Here is a 27985-nt window from a genome sequence, read left to right on the forward strand (position 1 = left end):
TTCAATGTTACGAATTTACATCACTTTATTATCATAACATTTTTTTATCGGCACATTTTATCACTCTATATTGAGCAATGTATTGTGGATATTTTTCACTGCATATCAAATACATTTCTCTTAAGTATAGTATTGTATTTCTTTTATAAGGAAAAGAAAATAAAAGTAGAATATACTAATATGTACATTTTTAAATTAATGATGTTTAAAATTATCAGTAAGAATAATGTAAGTAATTTTTCTGTAAAAAAGATGAGATCAATTAGTAACTTTGTAAAAGTAGTTGAAGTTGGACCTCGAGATGGATTACAAAATGAAAGAAATATTGTCCCAACCGAAGTCAAAGTTGAGTTCATTAACAAACTATCAGAAAGTGGATTAAAGAATATAGAAGTTACCAGTTTTGTGTCTCCAAAATGGGTTCCCCAAATGGCAGACAATGCAGAGGTGTACCAAAAGATTAATAAGAAACCAGATATTTCTTATTCAGCATTAGTACCAAACATAAAAGGCTTGAAAGCTGCATTGGAAGTAAATGTAAAAGAAATAGCTATCTTTTTGGCTGCATCTGAAACTTTTTCAAGGAAGAATATCAACTGTTCCATTGATGATAGTATGAAAAAAGCTAGTGCAGTTATTGAAGAAGCCTTAAAATATGATATTAAAGTCAGAGGATATATATCATGTATCATTGGTTGCCCTTACGAAGGTCAAATTCAAGCAACAGTTGTAGCCAATTTAGCTACATTCATGTTACAATGTGGATGCTATGAAATTTCTTTAGGAGATACTATTGGTGTAGGATCACCTAACAAAATAAACAATGTATTACATGAATTGGGATATGTATCAAATGACATGCATGAATTTGCAATTCATTGTCATGATACTTACGGACAGGCACTAGTAAACATTTATGCTAGCCTTGAACATGGAATAAGAATTTTTGACTCATCTGTAGCTGGTCTAGGAGGTTGTCCATATGCAGTTGGAGCCTCTGGAAATATTGCTACGGAAGATCTACTCTATCTTTTACATGGACAAGGTTTAGAAACTGGAATAAATCTTAATGAAATAGTAAAAATAGGAGAATTTATCAGTAGTCAGCTTCAAAGACAAAATCAATCCAAAGCAGGTATTGCGATTCTAGCAAAAAAATGTTAAGACTGTAACTGTTTTAATAATACCTTGAAAAAAAAAAAAAAATAGCAGAATAACGAAGAAAATGAATCTGTGAAGAAAAGCATGGATAGTAATGGAAGGATTCTATCTTATACTTATTAAATTTTAATGATCTTTTTTAATCTTGTATACACAATCCATAGAAATATGGCGCAACGATTGAACACACTACGATGTGTTACTTTCGCAACTAGCTATACATTCTTTGTGATATTAAGAACATACATATAAAGCTGATTTTATTAAAAAAAATACATTATAATACATGACAACGGAATGACACACAGTATTTGATTCACGTTTTACATAGAACCTATGTTACGAAATATTCGATAGTTCTTGTAATATAGCCTGTGTGTCTAATGTACTCAAATCTATCGATCCTCGAGTATCAATTACAACTCCAGTTACCTAAAAAATAATCATGTCATGACAAAACATTTAGAATCATAATTTTATTTAATTGGGCATTACCATTTCCTCAAAGAATGCAACATGATTAGGTTTCTCAGAATATCTTTCATATTGATCTAAATTATCTTGCAATTTTAAAGTAAGGCTATCATAATTTTGTATTATGATAGCTAAAATTTGTTGTTCTGTTGGAGTGGACAAACTTTCACTAGCTAACCACGCTGCTATTTTTGGTGGGAAATGATTTACTATGTCTCTCATATTCACCAAACAATTTGTCAATTTTAATGCATGTTCTTTATACTCATAAGATTCGCTTGTTGAATAACGGAGAGCTTGAACATATAAATAAAGTATTTTTATTATTAACTATTATATGACTAAAACAATAAAAAATATGAGTTTAAATTAAATTAAAGTAATATGAAAGATTTGTTTAATATATACCCATTGCATTCAAATTTGTGAAAATAAGCCTCATTCGTATTATTTCATAAAATAATTCGTCATAACTGCTAGGGGAGGATAAGAATGTATCTCCGTACGTAATAAACAAATTTAAAATATTCACAACCTAAAAAAATCAAATTCATTTTTTAAATTTATACTTGATACGAAAATTAAATAAATCATTAATTTACCTGAATAGCTAATGGAAAAATATTCATTTTCTTAATAAGGTGGCTTTCATGAGTGGTTAAAAATTTGAGTAAATTAATTAGTGCAGTCCAAAGATCTCTCCATTGATATCCAAGCCTAACTCTACATCTTTTTTGGTAACAAAGCAACCTCTGTAGAACTCCAATACATTGATGATAAAGTTCCAATGGAAATTTTTTCATCATATGCGATGTAACAAATTCGACAAGTAAATCTACAATATTGTGATAATTATTTAAACGATTCAAACTTTAGTACTAGATACATATGACAATTATAAATACCAAGTAAGGTAGCTGCTAATGGTTGTGCTGGTGCTGCTTTATCTTGTATCTTTCTATGATGCATCGGTACTCGATGGAGTTGTACTCTAAATGCCAAATTTGCATCATGCATTAAACTGTTTGCATATTGATCCTCGGCAATACAACTTAATATGAGGAAGCACAATTTAACGTTATTCATTATTGCTTCTGTTCTGATCACCTGCATAACTATTGAACTGAAATAATTCAAGTTTCTTACAATAAAAAATACAACATATTTGCGCGTATTATTCTTTTTACAGCAATACTATGCTCCTCACCAATACTGTAAGAATGTGGCCAGCAAATTAAATGGCTGCGCCATCACGTCAGATAGTTGTGTTCCGGGAGCTACCGCATTTGGTCCCAATGTATTATTTGGAGAAGGTGGTGCACTAGTATCACTTTGTGTATATGCCAAAGTTGTTACAAAATTACGATTTAAATGTGTTGCTTCATAAAGTGCTAATAACAATGCATTATTTGCACGGACTTGTTGCGTTTTCGCTTCTTCTTCTCCAACGAACATACTTCCGACTATACTGGTTAAGGAAGATAACCAGGATGCTTGTATTTCTATATAACATGATTCTTATTAATACATTTATAGTAAATGATTTGAAAATATAATTATGAATGTTCTATACCTGCTCTTTGTTGAACAAACTGTCTGCAAAAGTCCATCAATGAACTTGATATAACTTGCCCATAGCCATTAAGAGCTAATTCATCATCCAAAATCGATAACTTAACAATATAAGGATTTGCCCTTTCATGCTTTCTATAATTGACTAGAAGTGTTAAAAGCAATACTGCGTCATGTCCGTGACGGCTTCTAGCTGTTGTATCTCTTAAAAGCTATATAAAGAAAAATAGAAAATATTAATGCTTAATAGGAATCATTGTCAACAATTATAGTAGTCATACTAAAGTAACACCTACTTGAACCAGAGATTCAAAAACACTATTAAGCATAACATATTCCAACAAAGTGTTCTGACTAACATTGTCCATGCCAGTTACAATAATTAACAACAATTTCAAGCACAAAGCTTTTAAACTATCAGGGTATTCACCTAGAATCATGGAAAATTTTAATAATCGGTTTGTTTCTTTTGAAAAACTGTAGATTATTTAAATGTTAAATGTATATTTGAATCTTTGATTTCTTAACATAAATGAATTAGTAATTACCTATTATGTATTAAAATGCATATACCTGTTAAGAAATTATTACAATGTTGCATTAATGTTGTCATCCTCTGTTCTGCAGAATCAAATCCTACTAAGATATCTATTAAATTAAATCCACAATCACCTTGACTAGCTTTTTTATACATGGACTGAATAACAGCTGCTAAAGTTTGTAAAGCATATACAACTCTGAAAGGATGTTCATCAACTAATGTATCTACACAATGGCAGACTAAAGCATTTAAGTTTTCTCTGCTTGCATTTAACTGTTCTGCAGTCATATGTAAAATTTCACTTTCAATATGTGGAACCTAAAAATATAGGAAGGAACATGTATTGTTAAAACAATTAAATACTGAATGTGAATTTAACCACAAGGTACTTAATATAATGATTCATTTGTTTTTTCTTTGACAGAAAGGATTCATCAGAAAATTTGTTGTAAACAAGAAGTACTAAAGATTTTCATTTTATTTGATTTACTTAAAAACTTTTTTCCACTGAAAAAATGATATTCCAAACTTATGATTCCAGTATTTAAAAACTAACTCTTGGTTGTATAAATGTGTCTTAATACATCATGTTTGGTAAATTTGTTACAAAATTAATACAAGTGAGTGTAAAAGCATGTTACAAATGTATATCTATAATTGAACAATATTGTTTGTATTTATTTAATGTTATAGTCATTGCCAACATGGGAAGTAACTAAATATTATGGGAGAGTATGTATATATCAATTAAAATGTTTAAAATATAGAGTTCAAACAAGTGAAGCATGGTTTAATTTCAAATGCAAATTTATGCCAGGTAGTTTGCATAAAGAAATAGAATGTGAGGATTATGTTGAACCCAAAGGTACATGTTAAAAATCAGAAATACATATTTTATTTTTTTCATAAAATTATCGATTTATAAACAATAACTACAAATAAATTTTTAGTTAACAATAAGTCTAAACAACAGAAAGAACAACCAAAAGTGTCATCTGAGAGAGAATCACAAGATAAAGTTCAATATAATGCAAAGGATCATAAAAGCTTACCAACTTCACTCAAGGAATTAAAAGATAATTACATTATTGATGAATTAATAGATTCAAAAAAGAAAAAGCAAGGAAAGAAAAGATGTCAAGAAAATAACAAATATCCTATACATGAAGATTATGTGACAAAGAAAGAAAGAAAAGTACAATTTAATTATAATCTTTACTATTAATGAATTCTTCTTTTAATAAAAAATTTTAATTGCAGGTAAAACGTGCTCAATGATTTTCATGGTAGATTAGAAGAATTTTTAGTTTGGAACCTCTGCAACATTCTCTCAAAATTACAAAAAAGTTTCAGAAATGTTTATCTTTTATTAATTGTATTTGTATATAATATTAAATAATGTTTAATATTTGAAAATAATGAAGATACTGACCATAGGTTTTATTAAGAACAATTCATTCCAAAAATTTGGATGAGCTAGTGTTAAATCCTCTCCTTTGAAAAAGCTTTCATAAATAGGTACAAGTTTTCCTTTATGTTGGCGTTTGGAGCCAGAACCGCTCCGTTTTCTCATAGCCATTGCCATAATTGATTATTCAATTTTTATCATTTCCTTTACCTAAAAAAATAAATTGATTTCAATAATAATTATATTCAGAATTTATACAATCTTACAAATTTTAAATACATTGTTTTATATAATAATATATTGCTTTATTTAAAATTCGTAAATTCTTATCTTTCAATACACCTATACACCATACACCATACCTATAACCTCTATACTGAATTTTCAATGATTTTAAATGAATAAATAATACTTTGATAGATACAACATCTTTCAGATAAAAATATTTATGTAATCGTACGTTTTAAAATTGTAAAAATATATAACAATAAAAATCTTGGGAAGAGGGACATCAAGTATTTACTTACTAATAAAGCAGATAACTTCTTGATGTCATATAAGTAATTTCTGTATTATTTGAAAAGGCAGTACTAAAAGTATGTCTTTTTATGTATGTTTTAACTATTATTCTTGTTTATATAATTTTTGAAGGGTTTCATTGAGACGAGACTCTAAGTACTGAAAATGAAATAATGACGCAAATAATTACGAAAACATCCATGCACAAGAATGACAGGGAGCCATCATGGAATAAAAATTTGATATATACATAACATACACATCATGAACATATGTCCATGATACACATTATACTTGTTGTGATATCTCCGTTCGAAAACTTACATCTTAAAGATAAAATCAAGTTCATATATACATAATGATTTGCTTATATAAATCATTAACATATGGTTCCTTAACATACGATTAAATACGTAATCCATTATTACACACATATGTATACACGATTCATCTAATTTATGAGAAAATCTTCTGGTACTATTTGCATACTGTTGTGTCAACTATAAAATATAAAAATTTCGAACTATGATTTTACATTCGAGGATCTTAAATCATCTAAGAAATAGGTTCTTATTACTTTGAATTTCATTGTTATATTTTATAGTGATATAATAATATTTATATGTTAAGAATATTAATAATTCTATATAAATAAATAATAAACTAAAATTATCTTATTTTATAATGAAATAAAATATATAAATGTGATAAAAATATTAATTATTTTAGACCATTGTCACCAGCGACAAGTGTTTATATCCAGTACTATCTTGAACCATTTAGGCAATACTCATCTTATAAAGAACAGTATATTAAACAAAATAGAGTCAAATATAGTTCTTATGCAAAATATGCAGCATATATTACTGTTGCCACATCTATATTAGGTTTATATTATTACGTATTTTATAAAAAAGCTCAAGCTTTGGATAAGAAACCTACTTTATATGGAGAGTTTAGAGCAGATTTAAAGACATACAATCTAGAAGAAGTAGGCAAACATGATAATAAACAAAATGGGATTTGGGTAACATTTAAACAAGGAGTATATGACATAACAGATTTTATTGAAAAACATCCAGGTGGTCCTTCTAAAATAATAATGGCAGCTGGCAGTTCAATCGAACCATTTTGGGCAATTTTTGCTAACCATAATACAGAAGAAATATATGAGCTCCTTGAATCAATGAGAATTGGAAACATATCTAAAGATGATGCAGCCTCTAATGCAATTAATGAAAATGATCCATATTCAAAAGAACCCATAAGGCACAAAGTTTTAAAGATAAATGGACAGAAACCCTTTTGTGCTGAACCACCACCTTCTTTATTGATAGAAAGTTTCATTACACCAATGTAAATTTGAATATAATTTTTAGAAATTTTATGTGTAAAAAAATTTACTTTTAAAATATTATTTCATTTTAGGGAAACATTTTATGTAAGAAATCATCTTCCTGTTCCTGAAATAGACTTGAAGACTTATAGTTTAGAATTAGCTATAGAAGAAGTAATAAAAAAGACTTTCAAATTTGAAGACATAAAGAAATATCCCAAGTACACAATAACAAGCGCTATAATGTGTGGAGGAAATAGAAGATCAGAAATGGCACAAGTGAGTTGATATATTCTCCCTCTTTTAAAAAAGTATTTTTATATTTTTTATTACTCATTATATTTTTTTTAATTTATCACAGGAAAGACAATTGAGAGGACTTAGTTGGGGTGTAGGTGCTGTTGGTAATGCTACATGGACTGGTACAAGGCTATGTGATGTATTGAAAGATTTAGGAATTAATGAGGATAATTACAACCATATACAGGTATTAATGTATAAGCGAAAAAGAGAGGTTTTTTAAATATTAAAAGTTATAAAAAAATATTTAGAAATATAAATAATTTCATGGAACAAGTTTGAAGGGTATGACTTAGATCCTTCTGGTACACCATATGGTGCAAGTATACCCATTAGCAAAGCTATGGACCCTAGAGCAGATATAATTTTAGCTTATGAAATGAATGGGCAACCAATACCAAGAGATCATGGTTTTCCTGTTAGAGTAATTGTGCCAGGTGTTGTGGGTGCTAGGAATGTAAAATGGCTTGGTACTGAGTAATAAATATTATAATCAAACAATTTAATTAATAATTTTGTAAGCCTTTCTGTAATTTTTATAGCCAGAATAATTGTTTCAAAAGAAGAAAGCCCATCACAATGGCAACAAGGTGACTATAAAGGTTTCTCTCCCAGTACTGATTGGGATAATGTAGATTTTTCTAAGGCACCTGCTATACAGGAAATGCCTGTGATTTCTGCAATTTGCAAACCAGAACATGCAGAAACAATCAAAGTGGTAAATGGAAAGATAAATGTGAAGGGTAAAGTATAGTTTTTAAGATTTCACTTATCTTTACAACACTAATATTATAATTATACCTTGACCAAAACGTTTTTGCAGGATATGCTTGGTCGGGAGGGGGTCGAAAAATCATCCGGGTTGACATAACAAATAACCAAGGTAAAACTTGGTATACGGCTGATTTAAATGCAGAAGATAAGAACGCTAAAGAAGGTCGATATTGGAGCTGGACATTGTGGAGTATAGATCTCCCTGTTAAAGAGGGAAGTAAAGAAATAGAAATTTGGGCAAAAGCTGTAGATGCGTCATATAATGTCCAACCGGAAAGTTTCAAAAATATCTGGAATTTACGAGGTTTTCTTTGTAATGCATATCACAGAGTTAAAGTTAAATTAGAACACTAGAGTTACTTAGAGAACTTATAATAACAACTCAATATAGTTAAAATTTTTGTATTTAGTCAGAAATAAATAACAATTTCTTTTCACTACAGAACATGTGTTTGTAATAAATGCACTTGTTACAATAGTACAATGTATTTCATATTTTTAAATTTTTATACCTTCTTTATTGAAATAACTACATATGTCATTCAAAGGTATTTGACAATTTGTCGAACTATTTATATCATGAATTTCAATCAAAGGTGGAGATTGTATTGCGGATTTACCAATTATAACAACATATGAGAATCCTGTTATGCGGGCGTGCATAAGACGATTTCCAATACTTAAGTGTGTTCTATCATCAAGTATAATATCAGTATTTAATGGAGTTAAAACCTCTATTATGTCTTTCACATATTGTAATGCGCTTTCTTCCTTGCTACCTACCTGTAAATTATAATGAGTTTTTAGTATTTATTGTTTATAAAAAATATTGTATAGTGTATACCTTTGGTGGTATAATGCAAATAGTATATGGCGCTAAATTTTTTGGCCATCGTAATTCTTCTTTGGTAGATAATAATTCAGTCATGACTGTAAAAATACGACTCAAACCAAGTCCATAACAACCCATTACTAAGGGTTTTATTTCCTTGTTTACCCTCAATGTTACATTTAAAGGTATTGTATACTTTGTATCTAATAGAAATGTATGTCCCACCTTGAATAAAAATTAATCATTTATTACAGAATCTTAGATTAGTTCAAAAATTAATTTTTCCCATTACCTCAGCAGTTCTATTTTGCTCAAATACACTCCCACATTCTGGACATTGTGATTCCTTGCACATTACTTTATTAATGCTGTACTGACAAGGTAAGCATGTATAAACATTATCTTCACCAATACTACTTATATAATGATATTCATGAGACATTGAACCTCCAATTGTTCCTGGATCACCAATAGCTGCAAATATGAATAATATTAATAAAAGAAACATGAAATTGCATTATTTATTTCACTACCTTTTACATATGTTATTCCTATTTTCTTAAATATATTCTCATAAGCTTCACATACTAGTGCGTATGTTTCTTTTGCTCTGTCCAAATCTATATCAAACGTGTACAAATCTTTCATGATAAATTCTCTACTTCTCAAGAATCCCAATTTTGGTTTTATTTCGTCCCTCCATTTGTTAGAAATTTGATATAATCTTAAGGGAAACCTTTTTGGTGATAATGATCCTACTGATGACACCATAAAACAAATTGCTTCTTCATGTGTCTTTAGAGACATGACAAATTTATTGAATTATTTTTTATTCTTCAACTTATTGATCTACTATTTGATATCTTCAATAATAATACATACTGGACTGAGTATATATTCCCTCTGAGATCTGTCTCGTAATTTGAAGAATTCATTCATATTATCATCAAACCTATTTGATTTTCTCCATAATTGTGTGGATGTTAAAGCTGGAAGTAATAACTTTTGAGCTCCAATCTTTTCCATTTCGGTATCAACGAGTGCTATTAATTTATTTAAAACGCGTAAGCCTAAGGGTAGAAATGCATACATTCCATTGGCAATTTGTTTGATCAACCCATATTTAACTAAGTTCTGCAATTAATGATATAAAAAATATACATTATAATTAATAAATATCGAACAATACAAATAAAAACAAACGATGAAATAGAAAGAGTACTTCGTAGCTTTTCGAAGAGAGATCTGTTTTTTTATTGGTGGCGATCGTAGATGTACTCGGTTGAAATAAATGCGATAATTTGTTTATATTACGAATCGGTAAACTTGACATGTTGAAATAGTCTTGGATAAAATATTGTAGCTAAATGCACACACAATACACTAGAATAAGTGTATCTTACCAACTGGTCTCTGATTTTACGCTCTACACATTCGCATCAACTACATACATTCGCGTCAACTACACATATTCTTGGTCGATGTTTTTAGGTCCAGTGATATACGGTTCGTGGATACACTAATCATGTTCGTAATAATGGTTAGAAAATTAGAAACAGACTAAACAATCTAAAGAATGACAGATAGATTCTCTCAAAGTTTTCAACTTTTAGGTTATTTTCTTTGATTTTAATTTCTTTCTCCACGATTGTTGCTTAATGCTGTAATCGCAAGTTTGTTGTCAGTTTGAGAAAATTTCTCAACTTCTATAGTTTTCGTCAGAAAATGTAACACAACGAAATAGGGTCAAGTTGATCCGAAACAAATGGAATTTACAGTTGGTGAAATGGAGGGAAAGAAATTGGAATTATCTTTCCAGGACAAAATCTTTTCTGAAAATGTCAATCAGGCCGATTCCAGTGTAAAATCAGATGTTTCGATTGCAGAAGGTACGATTTGAGGAGTTCTGTTTAACGAAAATTTAATATAAATTATTTTTCGAGTTGCTTAAATAAAAATATTTCAAATGGCAACTGTTTAAAATTTTTAATATTGCTTCTTTGATTAACATTTTTAGATATTAATCCTATAACTCAACAAGATATAAAAATACATGAAGAAACAATGCCAATTCATGAGGAGCTTGTACAAGACAGCACTGATGAAATTAGAGGAGATTCAGTATTAATAAAGAACAGTGATGAAAAGAAATATCAATTGATAGAGAGAAACAATATTGACACAACTGTAAAAAGTTCCACTTCTTTAAGTAATTTCACAAGTGAGTTTATAAAATGTCAAACATCTGTTGATACAATCCTTTCACAAGAAAAGTGTCTTCAGAAATCATCTTCCTGTAATGATATTAAATTATCTTCAACGACATTATATGATACACTGTTATGTACATCTTCAGATACAATTTCTAATCATAATGTAAGGTCTATATCACCAAATACAATATGTAATGATGAAGAAGAAATAATTTTTAACAATAAATTGTATATGGAGGAACATGAAACAAAATCGTTGAAAAATATTGTTGGTGTAGACACACATGAAAACTGTGAAGTTAAAGAAAATATTGGAGAAACGGAAGAAGTATATCATCCTAATGCAAATGGAAAATTACTAGTAAATAATGGTCAAGCTCCAAGAAGTTTAGTTAAATATGAAAAGAATTTTAATGAAGAACAAAAGCTATGTGAAATTATCAAGGATACTAAGATACAGAGCAATGTAATATCTAGACCAACTTTGGTCGATGATAGCAGATTGGTGAAAATTTCACTGCCAACAAATCCAATTAATATAATGCAATCAAATGCTCAGTTTCTAAACAAAAGTCGTAACTTTTTAAATTTTATTACAGAAAAATCTACAAACATCATGGAAAAAGCACTGTTACCACAACATATAGCAATGAGATATAATTCAGTAATGAAATCTGTAGATAATATTTGTAATGAGAAAAGGTATACAGATGAATCTTCTGGCATGGAATCCTCTTTGACAGGATCAGCATTCAATAATACATCAGATTCGTTTTTAAAAACAAAAAGTATTTCTTATGTAACAAAAGGTCAAATGGATGTGCAAACTGTAGAAGATGAATATGTAAAAAATGATGAAAATAAAAACACTTTCATGTTAAGTTCGAATGAAACTATAAGTGGAAATATTGAACAAAATAGTAAATATTTAATTACAAATGAATACATCTTTGATCAAAATAATGTCATTGATCATTCCCCTAAATTAAAAGATTCAAAACAGTCAGAATCCTCTTCCATCAGTAACAATGTTAATAAAACAAATGATAATGTACTTTGTGCAAATACAAGTAGGAATCACAATCTTAATTTTGTGGTATTAAATCCTGGAGGCAACAATATAGAGGAAGCTATTACTGATACAATATATAAAAAAGGAGAAGCAAGAGCTGATTTTGAAGAATCAAAACAGAGTTTGTTGCAACATCCAGTTTATCTTACTTTATTAAAAGACTTCGCGGATTTAAAATCTAAGCACTTGAAGCTACAGGAAAAAGTTGAACACCTGGAAGAAAGGAATCGAATTTTGGAAGCAGAAAACAAAGGAGAGATCTTTTCTGTGCAAATAGAAACATTAGAAAAGACAATAAACAGACTTACACTTGAATTGCACACATCATTAGAAGCACAGGAAATGTATAAAAAAGAGTACAGTGCTGCAAATAAAGAAAGGGAAAGCATGGTAATGAAATACGCAGTTAGTGAGAAACAACTTATTGATACACAAAGGTACATCAAATTTGTATAGCTTTTATCAATATATTTTATAATTATTTAATATCTCCTTTTTTTATCTTACTGTCATTAGGGCGAAGGAATCTGCAGAACGTAAAGTAAAAGAAATGACAATGCAACAAGAGACACTGCATAGTAAACTACGAGAAATGCAAGGGGAACGAGGTAGAATATGTAATATTCTAACTGGAAAACATCGCGAGGTAACTGATCTTCAGAGAGAAGTTGAAAAATTAAAGGAAGATGTAAAGATGAGGGATATAAAGTTACAATGGACTCAGAACAAATTGAAAACAGAAATGGATTTGCAGAAGGAAACTCAACAAAAATTAGACAAAGCCACGGTAATAACGCTAAGGGAAGGTAGTTTATTGTTTTGTATGTAATTTTATATCAGTTTTGTTTTTTTTTTTTCTTTTTTTGTAGATCAGGATCAACGAAATGAAGGAAGAATGCGAACAAGTCCGCAAAGAAACACAAGAAACAATGCGAAAATTTCAACAATCGGAAGAGAATAAAGCAGTTACATTAGATCAGCAATTGAAGGAACAACAGGCACGTTTAATTTTAGAAAGACACGTTACTGAGGATAAAGAAATGTTGAGGGTTCAATTACAAAAGGAAGTAGATACATTGAAACACAGACAACAAGTTCTAATTGAAGAAAACAACACGCTCAGTTTAAAGATACAGGATGTTGAAAAAAACCGCTTAAATTATGAAAGTAATCTGAATAATTTGAAAATTATAACAGATCAACGTCAAAAAGAAATTACAGAACTACTAAGTAAAGTATCTGAGTTAGAATCATTGAAGACTCAGCTTCAACAGTGGGTATCAATCTTTTAAAGTTATGATTTTAGCTTGTTTTATGTTTATCTTATTAGTAATTTGTTTCTCTTTTTAACATAGCAAAAATCAATACTTAGCATCAACGGAAGTAGAGATCCAACATTTACGTTTGGCTAATGAAGAATTACAGGCTGATATGTCTGCGTGCCAACAGAAAGAAGCAGAGATGCTGGACTTCACGCAAAAATTGACTGATAAAAATGTACGGCTACAATCGGAGTTTACAGCCATTGAAGCCAAAGCAAAACAATTAGAACAAGAGCATGGACCATTATATCAAAGTATAAGTGAATTAACTGATAAAGTAAAAGCACTGGAAGAAAATCTTGCTCGAGAAAAGAAAGCGAGAATCGAAGAAAGTGAAGTTTTAGAAAGGTGTCTTACGGAACAAACGCAGGCAGCGAAAAATCTTGCTCAGCAATTAGAAGATAGTCAAGGAGAAAATGCGGTGTTAAAGAGGAAACAACAACTAAGTATGAAGGAAATGACGCGTGAACTTCAACAGTGTCGGAAAAAACTAGATGCGTTCGAAACATCAATACCTTATAATTCGTTGAGTGTTGCATCTAGAACTGGATCAAATATTTCATTAAATACAGGTTTTTAAATACGAGATTTAAATATTTATACATGTTTTGACATGTTATTGTGTTGATATTTATTATTATTGTTACTTTATTTTTTATTATTATTTTAGGAGATGCTTTAAATGGTGCCTTATCCGATAACAGTATCAATGGTGACCAAAGTATTCAGCCTACAGAGCCTAGTAGACAATTGTTAATAGATCGTATTATAAAGTTACAAGAGAGTAATGCTAGGAAAGCAGAAAAAATTGATTTTTTTGAGGAACACACTCGAATATTAGTTGAAGAATTGCAGAAGAAAAAGAAAATCATACAAACTTATATTTTACATGAGAATATTGGTGCCATGGGTGGCAATGAGAGAGATAAATATAAGGTAAATTTCATCTTTAGACTTTTGAATCTTATAGATGCAGTGGAACTCCATTTATATGAACGAAATTTTAGTAGTGCCTGATTAACTGAACTTCAGCTATGTGGCACACTCTCATATTTTGTGGTATATTCTCACATTATTATGTATTTAAGAACAAATGTTTTGTGGAATCTTTTTATATGAACATGAATTCTTATTAACTGTATGAAAAATCATAGTGAACAAAAATAGGGCATTTCCTATTATATGAACGACCTGATTATGTGGACTAATTTGTTCTCAACAGGTTTATATAAACGGAGTTATACTACATTATAAATATTATGAATTTTATATTATATTATATTTCACTTTTTATGTACAAGCATATCAAGAGTAGGAGAAATGCAGTAAGTTTAACAAGAAAAATTTAAACTATCATTGTAACTTTCGTGGTAATTTATAAATCTAAATAATTATAAGTTTCGTTTAGTTTTAATTGTTATTGAATTACAGGCTGAATTAGCAAGACATGGAGGAATAATGGCCTCTGTCTACAATCAACGAGTCTCGGATGATAATATGACTCTTGAATTATCATTAGAAATAAATCAAAAACTCCAAGCGGTTCTCGAAGATGCATTATTTAAGAATATTACTCTAAAGGTAAACGTAAAAATGTAAAACATATATCTATAAATGAACTTGTTATTCTAACTCATTGTTATCCTTTTAGGATAACATCGATACTCTCGGTGAAGAAATAGCAAGGTTAACGATGCAGAACCAACAAAGGCAAAATACACACTAAAAGTATATTAGGACAACATACTTGTACTTATATTGTAAAGATAACGAAATATCAAATGCATGTGTTACAAACGCGGAGATAGGCAAATTATCGATTAAGAAACTTGGTATATATATACATATACTAATATTAACTTTAATGTCTTATACTGAATATACATAAAGTTACATTTTTTTCTATAAAATACACATAAAAAGTCATCATTTTAAGTAAAATTAATCTTTCACAATAATTTGAAAGATATATTCTTTTTCAATTCAAAATGGATATAATAATTTCGTGATTACTTTTTCATCCGAATGTTTTTAATGTATTTTTTTATGTATTATATAGTAGTTTTTATCATATACATATTGTAAAAAAGGAACTTTGGTATATTATTATAGTTCCTTTGTTATTTAACTGATAGTTGATTTCCATTATAACTGGTATTGTGTTTCAGTATCAAAAAAACAGCTTTATTATATCTAGTCAAAAAAATTGATACTTAAAAGAATTCATTAAAGTGTTAAATGCAGAATATAGGATATTTTTGATAAATATTGGCATTGTATTATAACGTGTAAAAATAATTTGTTCTTCACACGAACCCCTGTTTATTTACTTAATTATTCTATACAAATTTCCGATTTTTAAAGAACATTCCATATCGTTGATATCATTAAGAATTTGTAATACATGCCAATGAAAATGTTTAGTAAGAACTTATTAATATTGTATTAGTTTTATGTATGTATAATACATTTAATTTATTAAATAAGTACGTTACAGTAGTAATTAAGGATTATATATATTATATCTGATGTAAAAATTGTAAACCTCTATAGAAAAAAAATATGACATGGTATTGTATAAAATAATTAAAAAAATATTCCAATTTATTCTAAATGGACAAATTTGAAATTCCTTGTAAATTATTTTCATTTTAATATCATAAAGAATGATTCACTTACCGTATGTGTATCCCTTACTTATCATAAACGAATACATATCAAACATATAAAAATAATAATCGAAAAACTTACATAATATAATTTTTATAAATTTATTCGCAATAAACCATAAGAACATAAAGATCCCGTATTACACGAAATATGTTAGAAGAAAAAGATTCTAATTATTTCTAATGCAATAATTTTACAATAATAATAATAAAAAAAGATTTGAATGAAGTAGGTTTGTTCACACATTTAATGACAACCTGTACTACATAATATAAAGTATTTGATTATAACAAGGCGAAGCAGACCTTGTGATTTTATAATTATATTTTTATAATTATATTTTTCTTGTATTTTTTCATTTTCTTTTCTTGTTGTCAGATAATTATGAAACTATTATATTACTTTTACTCCATCTAATAAGAGGAACACACCTATTACTTCATAGCGTTCTTTTTTTCGAGAAGTACCTCCCGTTATTTGCCATATATATAAGACACATTTTATTCCTTCGGACAAATAATTCTGTTTTTAAACTTGTGTTTTGTTCTCCCTTGTTCTTTACTCTCTTCTTTAATGGCATCTTCATTCTGTATATACACTATGCACAGCACTTATAATTTTACAAAGCATTTTGCTACCGAAATTTACAATCGAGTAAGTAAATTACCATTTAAATTGCGATTTAATCAAAAGTAAGTGTATATGTTTAGTTCTTACGTATTTCGCGTGTACATAGTACATTTGTATGTGCTTATGCGTTTGCACGTGTGTACCTGTGTGTCTATATATATATAACAATCACATATGTATATGTATATATATATGTAATGAATATTGCTTTTTGTACATCGTATCGTGGTATGTATACACATGTACGTGAACTTACGTGCCACATTTCACCTTATTCTAAGGATCATCTTACTCTGAAGAATCACTGATTAATTCGCAGTTTGGACAATCTCAAGCGATGATTTACAAAAACGTTATGAATATATAACAATGATGCTCTGTTTTGTCCAACTACTAACACGGCTCCGTTCATTAGCCACGGTACGATTATCGTTTCGCAAATTAGCAAACAGTGTCACAATTTAATCGGAATACATACACGTGAATTTGATTGCGACTACTAGGGCGAAAAATAATTTGTTGCTCTTTTAGCTTCTTACGACTTGACCTGAAAATAATCATATTTTCCGCGGTATTTAACAAATTTCTACACGGTTTATTTCAATTAATCCTCTCTCTTGAATCGAATAACACTACATTTGTCGTTTTACAATGCCTTGTGGTTTTGGTACCTTTCAACAGCTACGAAATCCTTTTTCCTTTTTGTATAGAGTTTATGAAACAACATAATCAAAAATAAATTTTAATTTTAAAATCGATTTACGACATTGATCCAGTTGATTCATATAAATATGTACTTACAATTCAATTTAAGTTCATAATCGATATAAATCAAGCTTTGAGACAGATGAAGATCGTTAAAGAAGGTGTGAATGATTTGTATGTAAAGTGTTTAACAAAACTGAATACCAGCTAGACACGATTCAAAACGGCATATTTGATATCTAAAATATCTTGAAAATATTTTTGAAACTAATATTTTCGATGTAAATATTTTTTCAGAATCCTATAACTAAATTTAATAAAAAGATAAATTTGATAATATGTAATTGGTTTACAAGGTATTTAATTTTAAAATTGCTCTCGTATGAAGATCATAAGGAAGAAACATAAGTACATTTTTGTTGACGTTTTTATTTTTATGGCATTTAATAGTTAAAAAGATATATTTTAACATAAAATAGCTAAAAACAGAGAGTATCTCTTAGGTTCAGAGATATAGTTAATAATATTTTGTAAAAGCTAAATTTGTAATTGTTAACACAAATATTATTTTAATATTCTAACAAACAATATTTTTAAGATTATAAAAAGCATGAAAAAATCATGTTTAGCTTAAAAGCCAAATAAAAAGACACTTTTGGATTAATTTAATATCGTACTGAATTTTAAAATTGCTACCCCGTTAAAAACTGGGAAATGTATCTGATTTGTCGTTTCTTGTTCTGTGGTCTTCATATAAAAATAACAAAATGTAACTTATCATGTCCTTTGTCTGCCTTCGTCTGGTTTAAAATACCTGTTTCGATAAACAACACAAGAAACACTCCAAATTATTAACCGTTGCCCGTTGCTCATTGCTGTTCCACCAGATCGATCGTATATACTTGCAGCTCTCCTAACCTTTAAAAAGAATAGAAAGAGTTTTCGTACTTTTAGCCGTCGTAACGCAAGATTTCGAAATTCCCCCACGTAAATTTGCCACCCTTAAAGCACGCCGGCTCTCGAGCGCGTTAATTTTGCCAGGCGAATTGATTTTGACCCTGCCATGGCTATAGCCGTTCGCTCTCGCAGTCGCAGCCCGTTCCTGCATTAACTCTGCCCAGTTAGATCGAAGTTGCGAACCGCCAAGAGGGAGAGCCCCGGGATCAGCAAGAGGAACGAGAGCCAGAGAACGAGGGAGGGAACAAGAGAGATACGTGGTTTAAAGGGAACGTGTTAGCTATATGAGCTTTAGAGAGGTTATGGCTGCACGATGGAGGCGGGGTGAAAGAGAAAAGAAACAAAACGTACAGGTCGAATGGAAATGAAAAAAAGAACGAGAAATATGTTTTACTAGGACCAAATGCAGTCACAACGATAAAATCAAGAATTGAAAAAGAAGAATAAAGGAGATCTTAGAGGAAAAATTTAAAGGAGAACATAGAAGATAGGTATCTTGGACCTAGGAATATAGAGACCTAGTATGGAAATTATTGTAGAATAGGTCTATCGAGGAAATTGTGCCTAATTTTTATTAGAAACTGTTTGTAATGCACGTAGGTGTATACATTTATCATTTATTACAAAACACTGAATATAAACAGTGAAAGCGAAAGATGCTTTATTTTTTTTATTTGAAACGTAAAACATAAATTACTTTATACTCAAATCTTTTCTTTCAAATTTTATAAATTTTAATAGTATTATGATCTAACAGCAATTTTTTAGAAAGGATTTAAACTTTTAGGCATTCGTGTTAATCTGTGACTAATGCCCTTGATAATTTGCGATACAGAATACGCAATTAATTAAGAAGTAACTAATTAAGTATGATTAGAAACCCACTTAGGTGAGTTTTATTCCCACCTAAATACTTACTAAGCTATATTCCGATTTTATATTCCATGATAAGAAGAGACTCAAGAATTAAACAAGGAAGACGACATTGGTGAATGTAGCGGACAAAAGGAACAGAGCGAAATAGAAAATAAAGAAAAACGAAAGACAAAATAAAAGATTAACAGAGCGAGAGCACGTAAAAACGATAGAGTGGAGGAATGAAAATGCAAACAGATAGAGACAAGGTGGGAGAAGGAAAACAGAGAAAAGTAATGGCATGTGAGAGATAGAGAGAACACGCAGAGAGGTTTGTGTTCTAAAGCCTACAACCCACCCCCTATAAATTCAGCCAGGGGGCTTTCCATTAAAGGGAAACTGTCATTGCGGGAGTGTTTCTGTCGAGCAACTTAAAGTTGGATGGAACGTTCCAACCTAACCTATAGGGTCACGAAGATATGAGCATATCTCGCTTTAAAGCAAGTCGAATTCTATCGCATCTCGCACAGACCCTCATGGATTACCCCCATCTTCTTCGTGCAATTTCTCCTTCTTTTTCTCATCTTTCTTTCTTTTTGTTGCTCTTTTCTCTCGTTACCCTTGCGACCCTCGTGTAGAGACGCGTCTCTGACGCTCGCGAATCGCACGAACACCGAGGGTGTCGAGAACGCTGCAGGGATCCTCGTCGATGGGAATGGCATCGTCGCAAATTAGAGGCTACTCCCTTTGGCTGAGGCAATGCTGTATTATGGGATTCTGCGACATGATCAAGGGGGGCCTGGTAACCACGGCAGCGTTACGGATCGATCAGTAATACCGCGATCGATAACGCGTCTCCGCAACGTTCAACCGAAGTCGATGGAATATTATGCCAGCGAGAATGAACCGTTACGAGTTTAGGACTTAGAACTAAATTTCGTTTTAGAGCAGCCAATTAAAATTTTTGGCCCACTGTTTCTCCTTCGATAGCACTTGTCTGGTGGAAGTAAAAAATGCCACTTTCTAATTTAGCGAAGCATGGGTTCAAACCTTATACTATCTGTAAATATGGATATTTTACGACTTATTTTGACGAAAACGTACAGGTATGGATACGTTTCTCATTCTGAAAGACTTTTTTAACACTCTAGTCGACGTAACTTGGTCCCGAAACTTTTTTTACCACATTACTGTGTTGACTGTATAGTGTATAAAAGAGAAAAAAAGATAAACGTGTGCGGATATGGTTTGGCGTATCGACCGAGGTTCGCAATTTACAAGAGGAGAAACTACGTACTTGTTCGCTTGGAAATTCTGCCGATACACTCGAACCGCATAATGCGATGTTAGAGCAAATCAATTATGACCGCAGTTAACGATTCATGGAAATTACATATGACAAATAACAAGGATATGTTGATGAATGAATAGACTCATGAACGGAGAAAAGAAATTCATTCGGAGCATAACGTGAAAAAAAAGGTCGTGTAATCTCATAATAATAATGATCGATAATATTTCAATAATAATAATAATAATAATAACATTAATAATAATAAGTATAATAATAATAATAATGATAATAATAATAATAATAATAATAATAATAATAATAATAATAATAATAATAATAATAATAATAATAATAATGATAATGAAAGTGATAGTAGACGATAGCGATAGTAGTAGCAGCAGTATCCGTATTAATAATATATAATGTTTGGCATCGTTATCTTCGCGTCTGTACAATAGTTAACTGATACTCAGCTCGCTTCGATGTTTTTTAATCATCGAAGCTTTTCCCCATTTCTGATTTGTATACAGAAGTTCGTGTCGCATTTTGGTTATTTAACAATATGCTCCTCCGATATTAGCGATATTACAATGTATTTATCGATAAATTTAATGAACCGATACGGTAAGTTAATAATAACATAATAATAATAATGCTAATGGTAATGATATATAATAATAACTAATAACAACAATAACTAACGAACAAATTAAATATTGCAGTACAACTAAAAAACGTTAAATCGAGTTTGTATAAAAGCGTCTAACGCATTTCTGGTATATACGTATATGTTAACAAAGAAGTAGTGGTATCAGCAGCAGCAGCAGCAGCAGTTGCAGCGGCGATATATTCAATTCTACGAATAAAATATATAAAAATTGTTACACAAGTTCACGCTGCCGAGGACAACGTCTCGAACCATCCCAATTATTACACGCTATTTATTTTATTAACAGAGCGAGAAATCTACTTAGCCACGCCAATAAATGAGAAAAATGAAGAAGAAATAATACGAAGGAGCGAAGGGAGGGATGTTAATGTATTTTTTAAGTGTGATATAGTTATTTGTGGTACATCATGTATAGGAGCGAAAAAGAATCTTTATTGTTAGACGATATTGATTTTCAACGAGATTTATAATCTTAACGCGTCGTTGAAGAAGACATATAAAATGCTTCTAGCCACGTGCTTCTTGCAAATGATAACATATAGAAATTAATATTAATAAATAAGAAGGAAAACAGAGAGGAAAATCTTTCCCATAAAAAATTAGAAAACTTAATATGTGTATCATAGTAATTAGGAATTAATATAATTAATTTTTATTTCTTAAATTAAGCGCGTTCCAAATTCTTTTCAATATGCTGGTTCATTTCAGATATCTCCATGTTAGTTAATTGTATACGCTACCCATAAGTTTGGAAAAACGAACAAACGTACGATAAGAGAGCACCACTCGCAGGAGGGAATACTTTCCCGTCGTGAAGAAAAAAAAAGGAAACGAGAAACAAATTATTCTAAACTAATGGCATGCTTGTACTATATGTCGTGAAGTGATTCAGTGAACGTATTGTGCTTCTTCATCGTTGTCTCAAAGGAGCTGCTAAATGAAACGAATGGTAAACCGCAAACAATGAAGTTATGCGTTCGTACATTTTGAATGCGAAATATCAATGTATTTTTCTCTTTCTATAGATCGTTTGATTTATTGCTGTTTCTCCGGATTTATCGACAATTCGAAACAAGACGTCAGGTCACTGGATATGGTTTTCGGTTTGGATTACGACGTTCTTTAAAAATGATATTTTGATTCATGAAACGTCGTCTGCTGTTCGGCCAACCGTGCGAAAACTGCTATACGTACTTATGATTCTCGGGTAACACGAATCTATCATTGTTATAATACTGCATCGAATTCGTTGACTTTTCCAAAATAATATAGAAGAAAAAAAGAAAAAGCAAGACAAATAGAAATTCGTTTTAAACAGTAACGCGAAAGGCGAAACAAGGGGAAGAAGAAGAGGCCGAAATCGATCGTTGTTACTTCAGCGAGGGCTTTCACGCCGCTGCGTCCAGTACACATTCGGCTTTTAGAAGATGAATTCTTCAACGGCGGCCTTCGATATGCATAAATCAGTTGAACGCGCAGCTGGCCTCAGCAACGCCGACGCAACAGTCGAGTTAACGCGCAACTTCAATATTACGCGTTTTAAAGCCAGCTACTTTCTTCATCCTCCAAGTAATTGAGACTCGAAGCAACGTATTGCACGTTCTTCCTTTGTTTTCTTTTTTTTTTTTTTCTTTCTGCGATTTCAACACGTGATACGTGTCTAATGTACAGTATGTATAAACGAATACATGTTTCTCTTTCTATATACAAATGATATAAGGGTTTATATCGTTTATATCTAAAAGCAACTTGGGCGAACTCATACGTCGGAACAATTACTTTTGGTACTGTTTCGTGACCGGTTCTTCGAACATGCATTCAAATAAAATTCTTATCATCTCTTTCTCTTTTCATGCTCTGTATTATTAAAAAATCGCCTCTCGGTAATTAACGAGAAAACAAAGCTTCATAGAGCATTTTCTTCGAATTGAATTTAACTATTGGCGTTAAGACGATACAGGACGTTCCAGGAACCGATCATAGGTTTTTCTGCTGCGACTGGTACACTAGGATTCAGGGTGTGTTTAAGGTACGCATTATGGATTTCGTTATGCTACCTTAGTCTAAGCGTATCAAGGGACGGAGCGTTGGACGGGCCAAGGTTACTACGGCCGAAAGTCGACATTATCGGCGATTTAAAAGCCGAAAGAAAAGAAGAGAAACTCATCTCTACAGAAACAGCGATTACAACAAGTATGGTTTAATTCTGATACTATTCCATATTATTCCTACAACGTTTGGTTATATCTTCTCCCAGTTGAAATTTTATACACATACACGGATTGTACAGATTTAATGTTTAACGCCGTATTTATAATATAATATTTAATAAGTAAGATAAACAGACTCCGAATGATGGATGCTAAAGTTCATAATTCTTTTTCAGATTATAACATTACGAAAAATCGAACGAAGTAATAGTTCAAAATTTGGAAGTAATATAGGATAGAATGGAAAATATTCTTAATCCCTTGATAGGGATGATTTCTTCGGCATTAGCTCCTTCCAATCGAACGCTCGTCCCTTTTGACAACCTCACACTCACTCTCTCTTTCTCTCTCTCTCTCTCTCTCTCTCTTCATCTCGTTTTCACTCTCATGGTCTTAAACTAGTAAAAAAATGTGAGCCTTTCTTCCTATTTCCTCTCCTTCCCGGGTGTAAAATGCGACAAAGAGGGCGAGCGTGCGAGACGCGTGGATATACGATGGAGAAAAGTGATATGTGTTCTCTTATAACGCATCTAGGAAAAACCAACGCTCTTTCATTTGTCTTTACCTTCCTTACTCTTCTTTCTTTTTCCTTCTCTTTCCATTTTGAATATACACACAGCAACACGAACACACACACGCACACGAGTTTTTGATATTGTGTTCGATAATGAGCTGGGTTTACGCGACGCGCTACATAGATGCAAATGACGCGGATGGGAAAAAAGCGCGCGATTGATAGAAACGAAACGCAGTTTGAACAAGAGGTGGTTGTAACCGGTAAGGAAATCGACTTTTAATTTGCGTCGCTTCGTTCGACATCCGCTGCCGCACAAAGCCGCTTTCCCCTCTATATTTATATACGAGTATGTATATAATTTTACATACATATTTCGATTGTTATATAGGTATTATTTTTGCTTTTTAAGCGACAGAGAATATACGATTACTGATTTCAATTCTCTGTCCGAGAAAATTGACAAGAAGATAGAAGCTTGAGTGGTGGAATAATGAAACGAATAGCGGAGGAGCGAGATGTCGGCAACCTCGAGCAGGCCTACTAATTTTAAACGAGCTGTTGCTTGTTTCCGACGCACGTCACTTGCATCTGGTAACTTTTCGCGAACGCAGCCTTAGACCTGTACAAAGCTACTAAAAAGTACATGTTTTACGTATATGCGTTTGCACGGACGAGTTTCGTTTATGGATAAATCGAACTGTTTATCGTGTTCATCTGAGAACGAATTACAGATCAGCGGATTTAGATAATATCGATAATCTAACGTATCAATATTATTCGAACAAACTTGTATAAAATTTAAAAATCAAAATTATAGAATATTAAAATAAATCGAGAAACCCCTTTGCAGTATCGAATTCTAAGTGGAATATTTCAAAATTTAACAAAAACGATATTCAAACGATTTTTTTAATGTTGAAGCGCTATTGATGTTCTATTTTATAATAAACTATACGCAGATGCACAACGACGAAGCATTTCGATTCATCAGACACGTTTGTCACCACATGGTTTTGTTTTTGTGCTTTATGTCGTTCCACTCTTTTCTTTTACATTTGTTTCTCTGAAATAACGAACATGATTCGCGTCGATTCGGCTTTCCTTTATGATAATAACCCATATCTCTTCCCTTCGTCGACTTTTCGCATGAGAACTCCCATAGTCTTTTTCCCGATACACGGTCAGTAAAGTAAAGGCACGCGATAAAAAATGGAAGGATAAGGTCAAAGAGGTACGAACATGATCGCGGTGTTATGCGTTTTTCCGCCTTTCGATTACGTTTGATGATGTCCGACCGTTACCTTTCACTGTACGACACACCACGTGATTTTCATCTCATCGATCGATTACATTAAAAACTAATTAACGCAAAAAACCGAGAACAAATAGAATTTTCAATTAATATAATTATTTACCAACTACTTACTATGTATATCTTTAGAAAAAGAACGAACTCTTAAAGAATACAAGAAGAAAAAAAAGAATTAACTTCGGAAAATTTTTACTAATCTAAAACAAATCGATTACAAGTAAATTTTATTATAGATTATTATAGCAATTGCGTAAGAAACTTTTTACATAACAATTTCATTTAACTATAAAGCGCAACAGAAATTTGCTAATTGATCATACTTGTGCAAGTATGAAGAGCCTCATGAATAACAAGAAAGATTATTTCTAATTTTCCGATAACAAAAGCGCTCTCTTTCCACGTGGTATCGCTCAGTTGAGATTAATATGAAAGCCCTTTACGAAAAACCTTGGGAACGTACGTTTTTCTCAAAAACGAATCAATCTTTCATTTATTTTTAAATACGTGTCTAATCCAATAGTATTCTAATTCATAAACTCTGTTTTTTTCTCTGTTAGAGACTTCTAAATACAAGTTATCTTATTTCTTTTTATATACCAGGTAAATCTTAATCTGTAATTTAGTTAATTTACGGTTAATATTCGTGGAAATTCGAAAAATCGCGGTTAACTCGTTTTTTCTCTTTTTCTTCTATCCAGCGGTTTTTCTTTCTCTGTCTCCCTTCCTCTCTTTCTCTCTCTCTCTTTTTTTGGTTTTCTTAGCGTACGTACGTTTATTGTTTATGAGATGTGTGTATAAAAAAATATGAATCGTTTCATTTCTTCTATTTAGAGGTAGATACACAGGAAACAGAAGCAGTGTTCTTATCTTTTTTTTTTTGTTCAGTTTTGTATCTTCTTTACGCAGCTTTCTTTCCTTTTTTTTTTTTTTGCATGAAAACTATTGCTGAAGAGCCTTTTCTTTAATCTTCGTCACGTTTCGAACAATATTTGATCCATTTACCTTTCCTTCCCCCTCCCCCCGTTAATTCTACGTTCTACGATAGCCTGTGAATCAGTAATAGTATTAGGGAAACTTATCTTTCGGGCGAAAGAAAACGATCCGCGACGAAGTGAGTACAATGGAAAACGGATCTGCTACCTTTTGTGTTCCTCAAAACGAACATCGAATGTTTCGCCAGATTATTTACAAAATATTTACGTCATCTGACAAAATAATTTAATAATTTTTCCTTTTTTTATCTACAATCCCTAGTCGCTATAGAAAAACACTTACGAGTTCGACGTGACAAAAGAGTGATTATCCGATCTACGTAAAAAGACACGTAAAGCATATATATATATATATAGGTTAGAAAGATCGAATCTTTTCTTTCCTCTAATCGGTTTACTCCACATAATGATATATCTTAACTTGTTTGCCGCGAGAAAAAGAAAAGAAAAGAATGTTCACGCTACATTTGGTTATGTGCCCAAAGAGAAAAAATACAAAAAAAATTACTTACAAAATCAAATTGGCTGTAGTGTATGTCTCATTGTGATAGGAGCGCGTTTATGCGAGTATATATGTACAATTCGTAGGATTAAAAATACAACTATCACTAGAATAATAATAATAATAATAATATTAATAATAATAATAATAATAATAATAATAATAATAATATTAATAATAATAATAATAATAATAGTAGTAGTACTCGTGATAGTAATAAAAACTGGAACGTTAATGGAAAGTAGCGATTATAGTTTTGCGTATTACGTAAGTAATTATGTACAGAATAAACTTCACAATTTGACGAAGTAATAATATGAAAAGGAAAAAACAACAAACGAGCATTAAACACGATTAAACTCGAAGCGCATCGATGAAACAAAACGAATACATTAAGTCAGACTTTAATCTTGACCTGAAATGCTTGATAGCTTTTAACAAATCTCCGAAATTTCCTTCATTGCTTTCAATCTTGATTGATTTGCTCATTACTTGTTATTATACACTCTTTCTTTCTCAAACCTGTCAGACTTGTCTATTCTCGAGAAAAAATAATGGAATAAACGCAGAGACGTTAATTCGCATTGTAAAAATGTTGCATGCTGCAATTTTAAATCGTGTACTTTTATTGCGTGTGTGTGGTCCATTTCTCGACACCAAACACCCTGACAACATACCCTGAATTTTACTATGTTTTTTTTATCCCCCTTATATTTTTTTTTTTTGTTTTCCGTGTTTCATTCATTCCCAATCCTCTCCTCTTCGCAAAATCGAGGTGATCAACCGTGACATACTAACGACTCGGTCAGAGAAAAGGCGAGAAATGCTTGTCAACAGAAATTTGCACAAACCAGCAACGTGATCGCTGGAAGCTCTGTGCTGAGTAGCGTCCCTGAGATCCGTGACAGTTGGCGCTAGTGTACTTGAGCGGCTTGGCGTCAGTCGCTACCGGTCCCGCTGTTTCCAAAGTATTCTCCGGCATCCCCGCGACATATTGGACACGTTCGATTTGACTGTAATTAAAAAATTAATAAATTATGGTCATTAATTGAAATTTAATTTAGGCAAGTCTCAAGCCTCAAATAATATTCTTAGTTTATAGATGATTATATAATAATTAATTTCAGGAAGCTCTTCAACTGTTAGT

General features: G+C 31.2%; 7 protein-coding genes across 19 annotated transcripts in view; 4 read left to right on the plus strand and 3 right to left on the minus strand.

Moving 5' to 3' along the window:
• Positions 1 to 52: 52 nt before the first annotated feature.
• On the plus strand, positions 53 to 3053 carry LOC117238624 (hydroxymethylglutaryl-CoA lyase, mitochondrial). The gene is made up of 2 exons (XM_033503680.1): positions 53 to 1135; positions 2825 to 3053. Exons 1-2 carry the CDS (start codon positions 181 to 183, stop codon positions 2851 to 2853), a joined length of 984 nt encoding a protein of 327 aa, XP_033359571.1. The 5' UTR covers positions 53 to 180; the 3' UTR covers positions 2854 to 3053.
• LOC117238619 (armadillo-like helical domain-containing protein 3) lies at positions 1361 to 6016 on the minus strand. Of its 4 annotated transcripts, none has more exons than XM_033503657.1 (11): positions 6000 to 6016; positions 5181 to 5366; positions 3781 to 4066; positions 3504 to 3637; positions 3209 to 3419; positions 2843 to 3137; positions 2541 to 2758; positions 2238 to 2470; positions 2044 to 2170; positions 1657 to 1931; positions 1501 to 1593 (listed from the first exon to the last, which is right to left on the minus strand). In XM_033503657.1, exons 2-11 carry the CDS (start codon positions 5331 to 5333, stop codon positions 1501 to 1503), a joined length of 2025 nt encoding a protein of 674 aa, XP_033359548.1. In that variant the 5' UTR covers positions 5334 to 5366; positions 6000 to 6016. The 4 variants fall into 4 exon arrangements, with proteins under 4 accessions (XP_033359549.1, XP_033359546.1, XP_033359548.1 ...); XM_033503656.1 differs by lacking the exon at positions 6000 to 6016 and adding an exon at positions 5684 to 5971; XM_033503658.1 differs by lacking the exon at positions 6000 to 6016 and adding an exon at positions 5684 to 5971 and having other exon boundaries at positions 1361 to 1931.
• Positions 4039 to 5189, plus strand: LOC117238626. Its single transcript, XM_033503682.1, has 5 exons — positions 4039 to 4133; positions 4290 to 4368; positions 4442 to 4613; positions 4699 to 4943; positions 5009 to 5189. Exons 2-5 carry the CDS (start codon positions 4336 to 4338, stop codon positions 5024 to 5026), a joined length of 468 nt encoding a protein of 155 aa, XP_033359573.1. The 5' UTR covers positions 4039 to 4133; positions 4290 to 4335; the 3' UTR covers positions 5027 to 5189.
• On the plus strand, positions 5966 to 8563 carry LOC117238621 (probable sulfite oxidase, mitochondrial). Its single transcript, XM_033503672.1, has 7 exons — positions 5966 to 6241; positions 6405 to 7031; positions 7104 to 7290; positions 7373 to 7498; positions 7589 to 7781; positions 7854 to 8054; positions 8135 to 8563. The coding sequence occupies exons 1-7, from the start codon at positions 6201 to 6203 to the stop codon at positions 8437 to 8439; spliced, it is 1680 nt and encodes a 559-aa protein (XP_033359563.1). The 5' UTR covers positions 5966 to 6200; the 3' UTR covers positions 8440 to 8563.
• On the minus strand, positions 8522 to 10402 carry LOC117238623 (probable proline--tRNA ligase, mitochondrial). 2 transcript variants are annotated; one of them, XM_033503679.1, is made up of 6 exons: positions 10321 to 10402; positions 9800 to 10051; positions 9451 to 9712; positions 9210 to 9391; positions 8930 to 9142; positions 8522 to 8868 (listed from the first exon to the last, which is right to left on the minus strand). In XM_033503679.1, the coding sequence occupies exons 2-6, from the start codon at positions 10007 to 10009 to the stop codon at positions 8584 to 8586; spliced, it is 1152 nt and encodes a 383-aa protein (XP_033359570.1). In that variant the 5' UTR covers positions 10010 to 10051; positions 10321 to 10402; the 3' UTR covers positions 8522 to 8583. The 2 variants fall into 2 exon arrangements, with proteins under 2 accessions (XP_033359570.1, XP_033359569.1); XM_033503678.1 differs by lacking the exon at positions 10321 to 10402 and adding an exon at positions 10140 to 10314.
• A 148-nt stretch (positions 10403 to 10550) lies between these two features.
• Positions 10551 to 16027, plus strand: LOC117238615 (coiled-coil domain-containing protein 186). 3 transcript variants are annotated; one of them, XM_033503642.1, is made up of 10 exons: positions 10551 to 10806; positions 10935 to 11138; positions 11274 to 12639; positions 12719 to 12989; positions 13072 to 13475; positions 13558 to 14096; positions 14195 to 14460; positions 14826 to 14849; positions 14956 to 15105; positions 15176 to 16027. In XM_033503642.1, the coding sequence occupies exons 1-10, from the start codon at positions 10683 to 10685 to the stop codon at positions 15248 to 15250; spliced, it is 3423 nt and encodes a 1140-aa protein (XP_033359533.1). In that variant the 5' UTR covers positions 10551 to 10682; the 3' UTR covers positions 15251 to 16027. The 3 variants fall into 3 exon arrangements, with proteins under 3 accessions (XP_033359533.1, XP_033359530.1, XP_033359532.1); XM_033503639.1 differs by having other exon boundaries at positions 10935 to 12639; XM_033503641.1 differs by lacking the exon at positions 14826 to 14849 and having other exon boundaries at positions 10935 to 12639.
• A 6258-nt stretch (positions 16028 to 22285) lies between these two features.
• Positions 22286 to 27985, minus strand: part of LOC117238617 (RING finger protein 44) — a 40039-nt gene continuing 34339 nt past the window's right edge. For all 7 annotated transcript variants that reach the window (XM_033503647.1, XM_033503648.1, XM_033503652.1 and 4 more), the window contains one exon: positions 22286 to 27851. In XM_033503647.1, the coding sequence (XP_033359538.1) occupies positions 27777 to 27851 (75 nt within the window). In that variant the 3' untranslated portion in view covers positions 22286 to 27776. The remainder of the gene's footprint in view (positions 27852 to 27985) is intronic.

Source organism: Bombus vosnesenskii, unplaced genomic scaffold (assembly GCF_011952255.1).
Source record: "Bombus vosnesenskii isolate JDL3184/JDL3185 unplaced genomic scaffold, Bvos_JDL3184-5_v1.1 scf7180000013579, whole genome shotgun sequence".
Taxonomy (NCBI): domain Eukaryota; kingdom Metazoa; phylum Arthropoda; class Insecta; order Hymenoptera; family Apidae; genus Bombus; species Bombus vosnesenskii.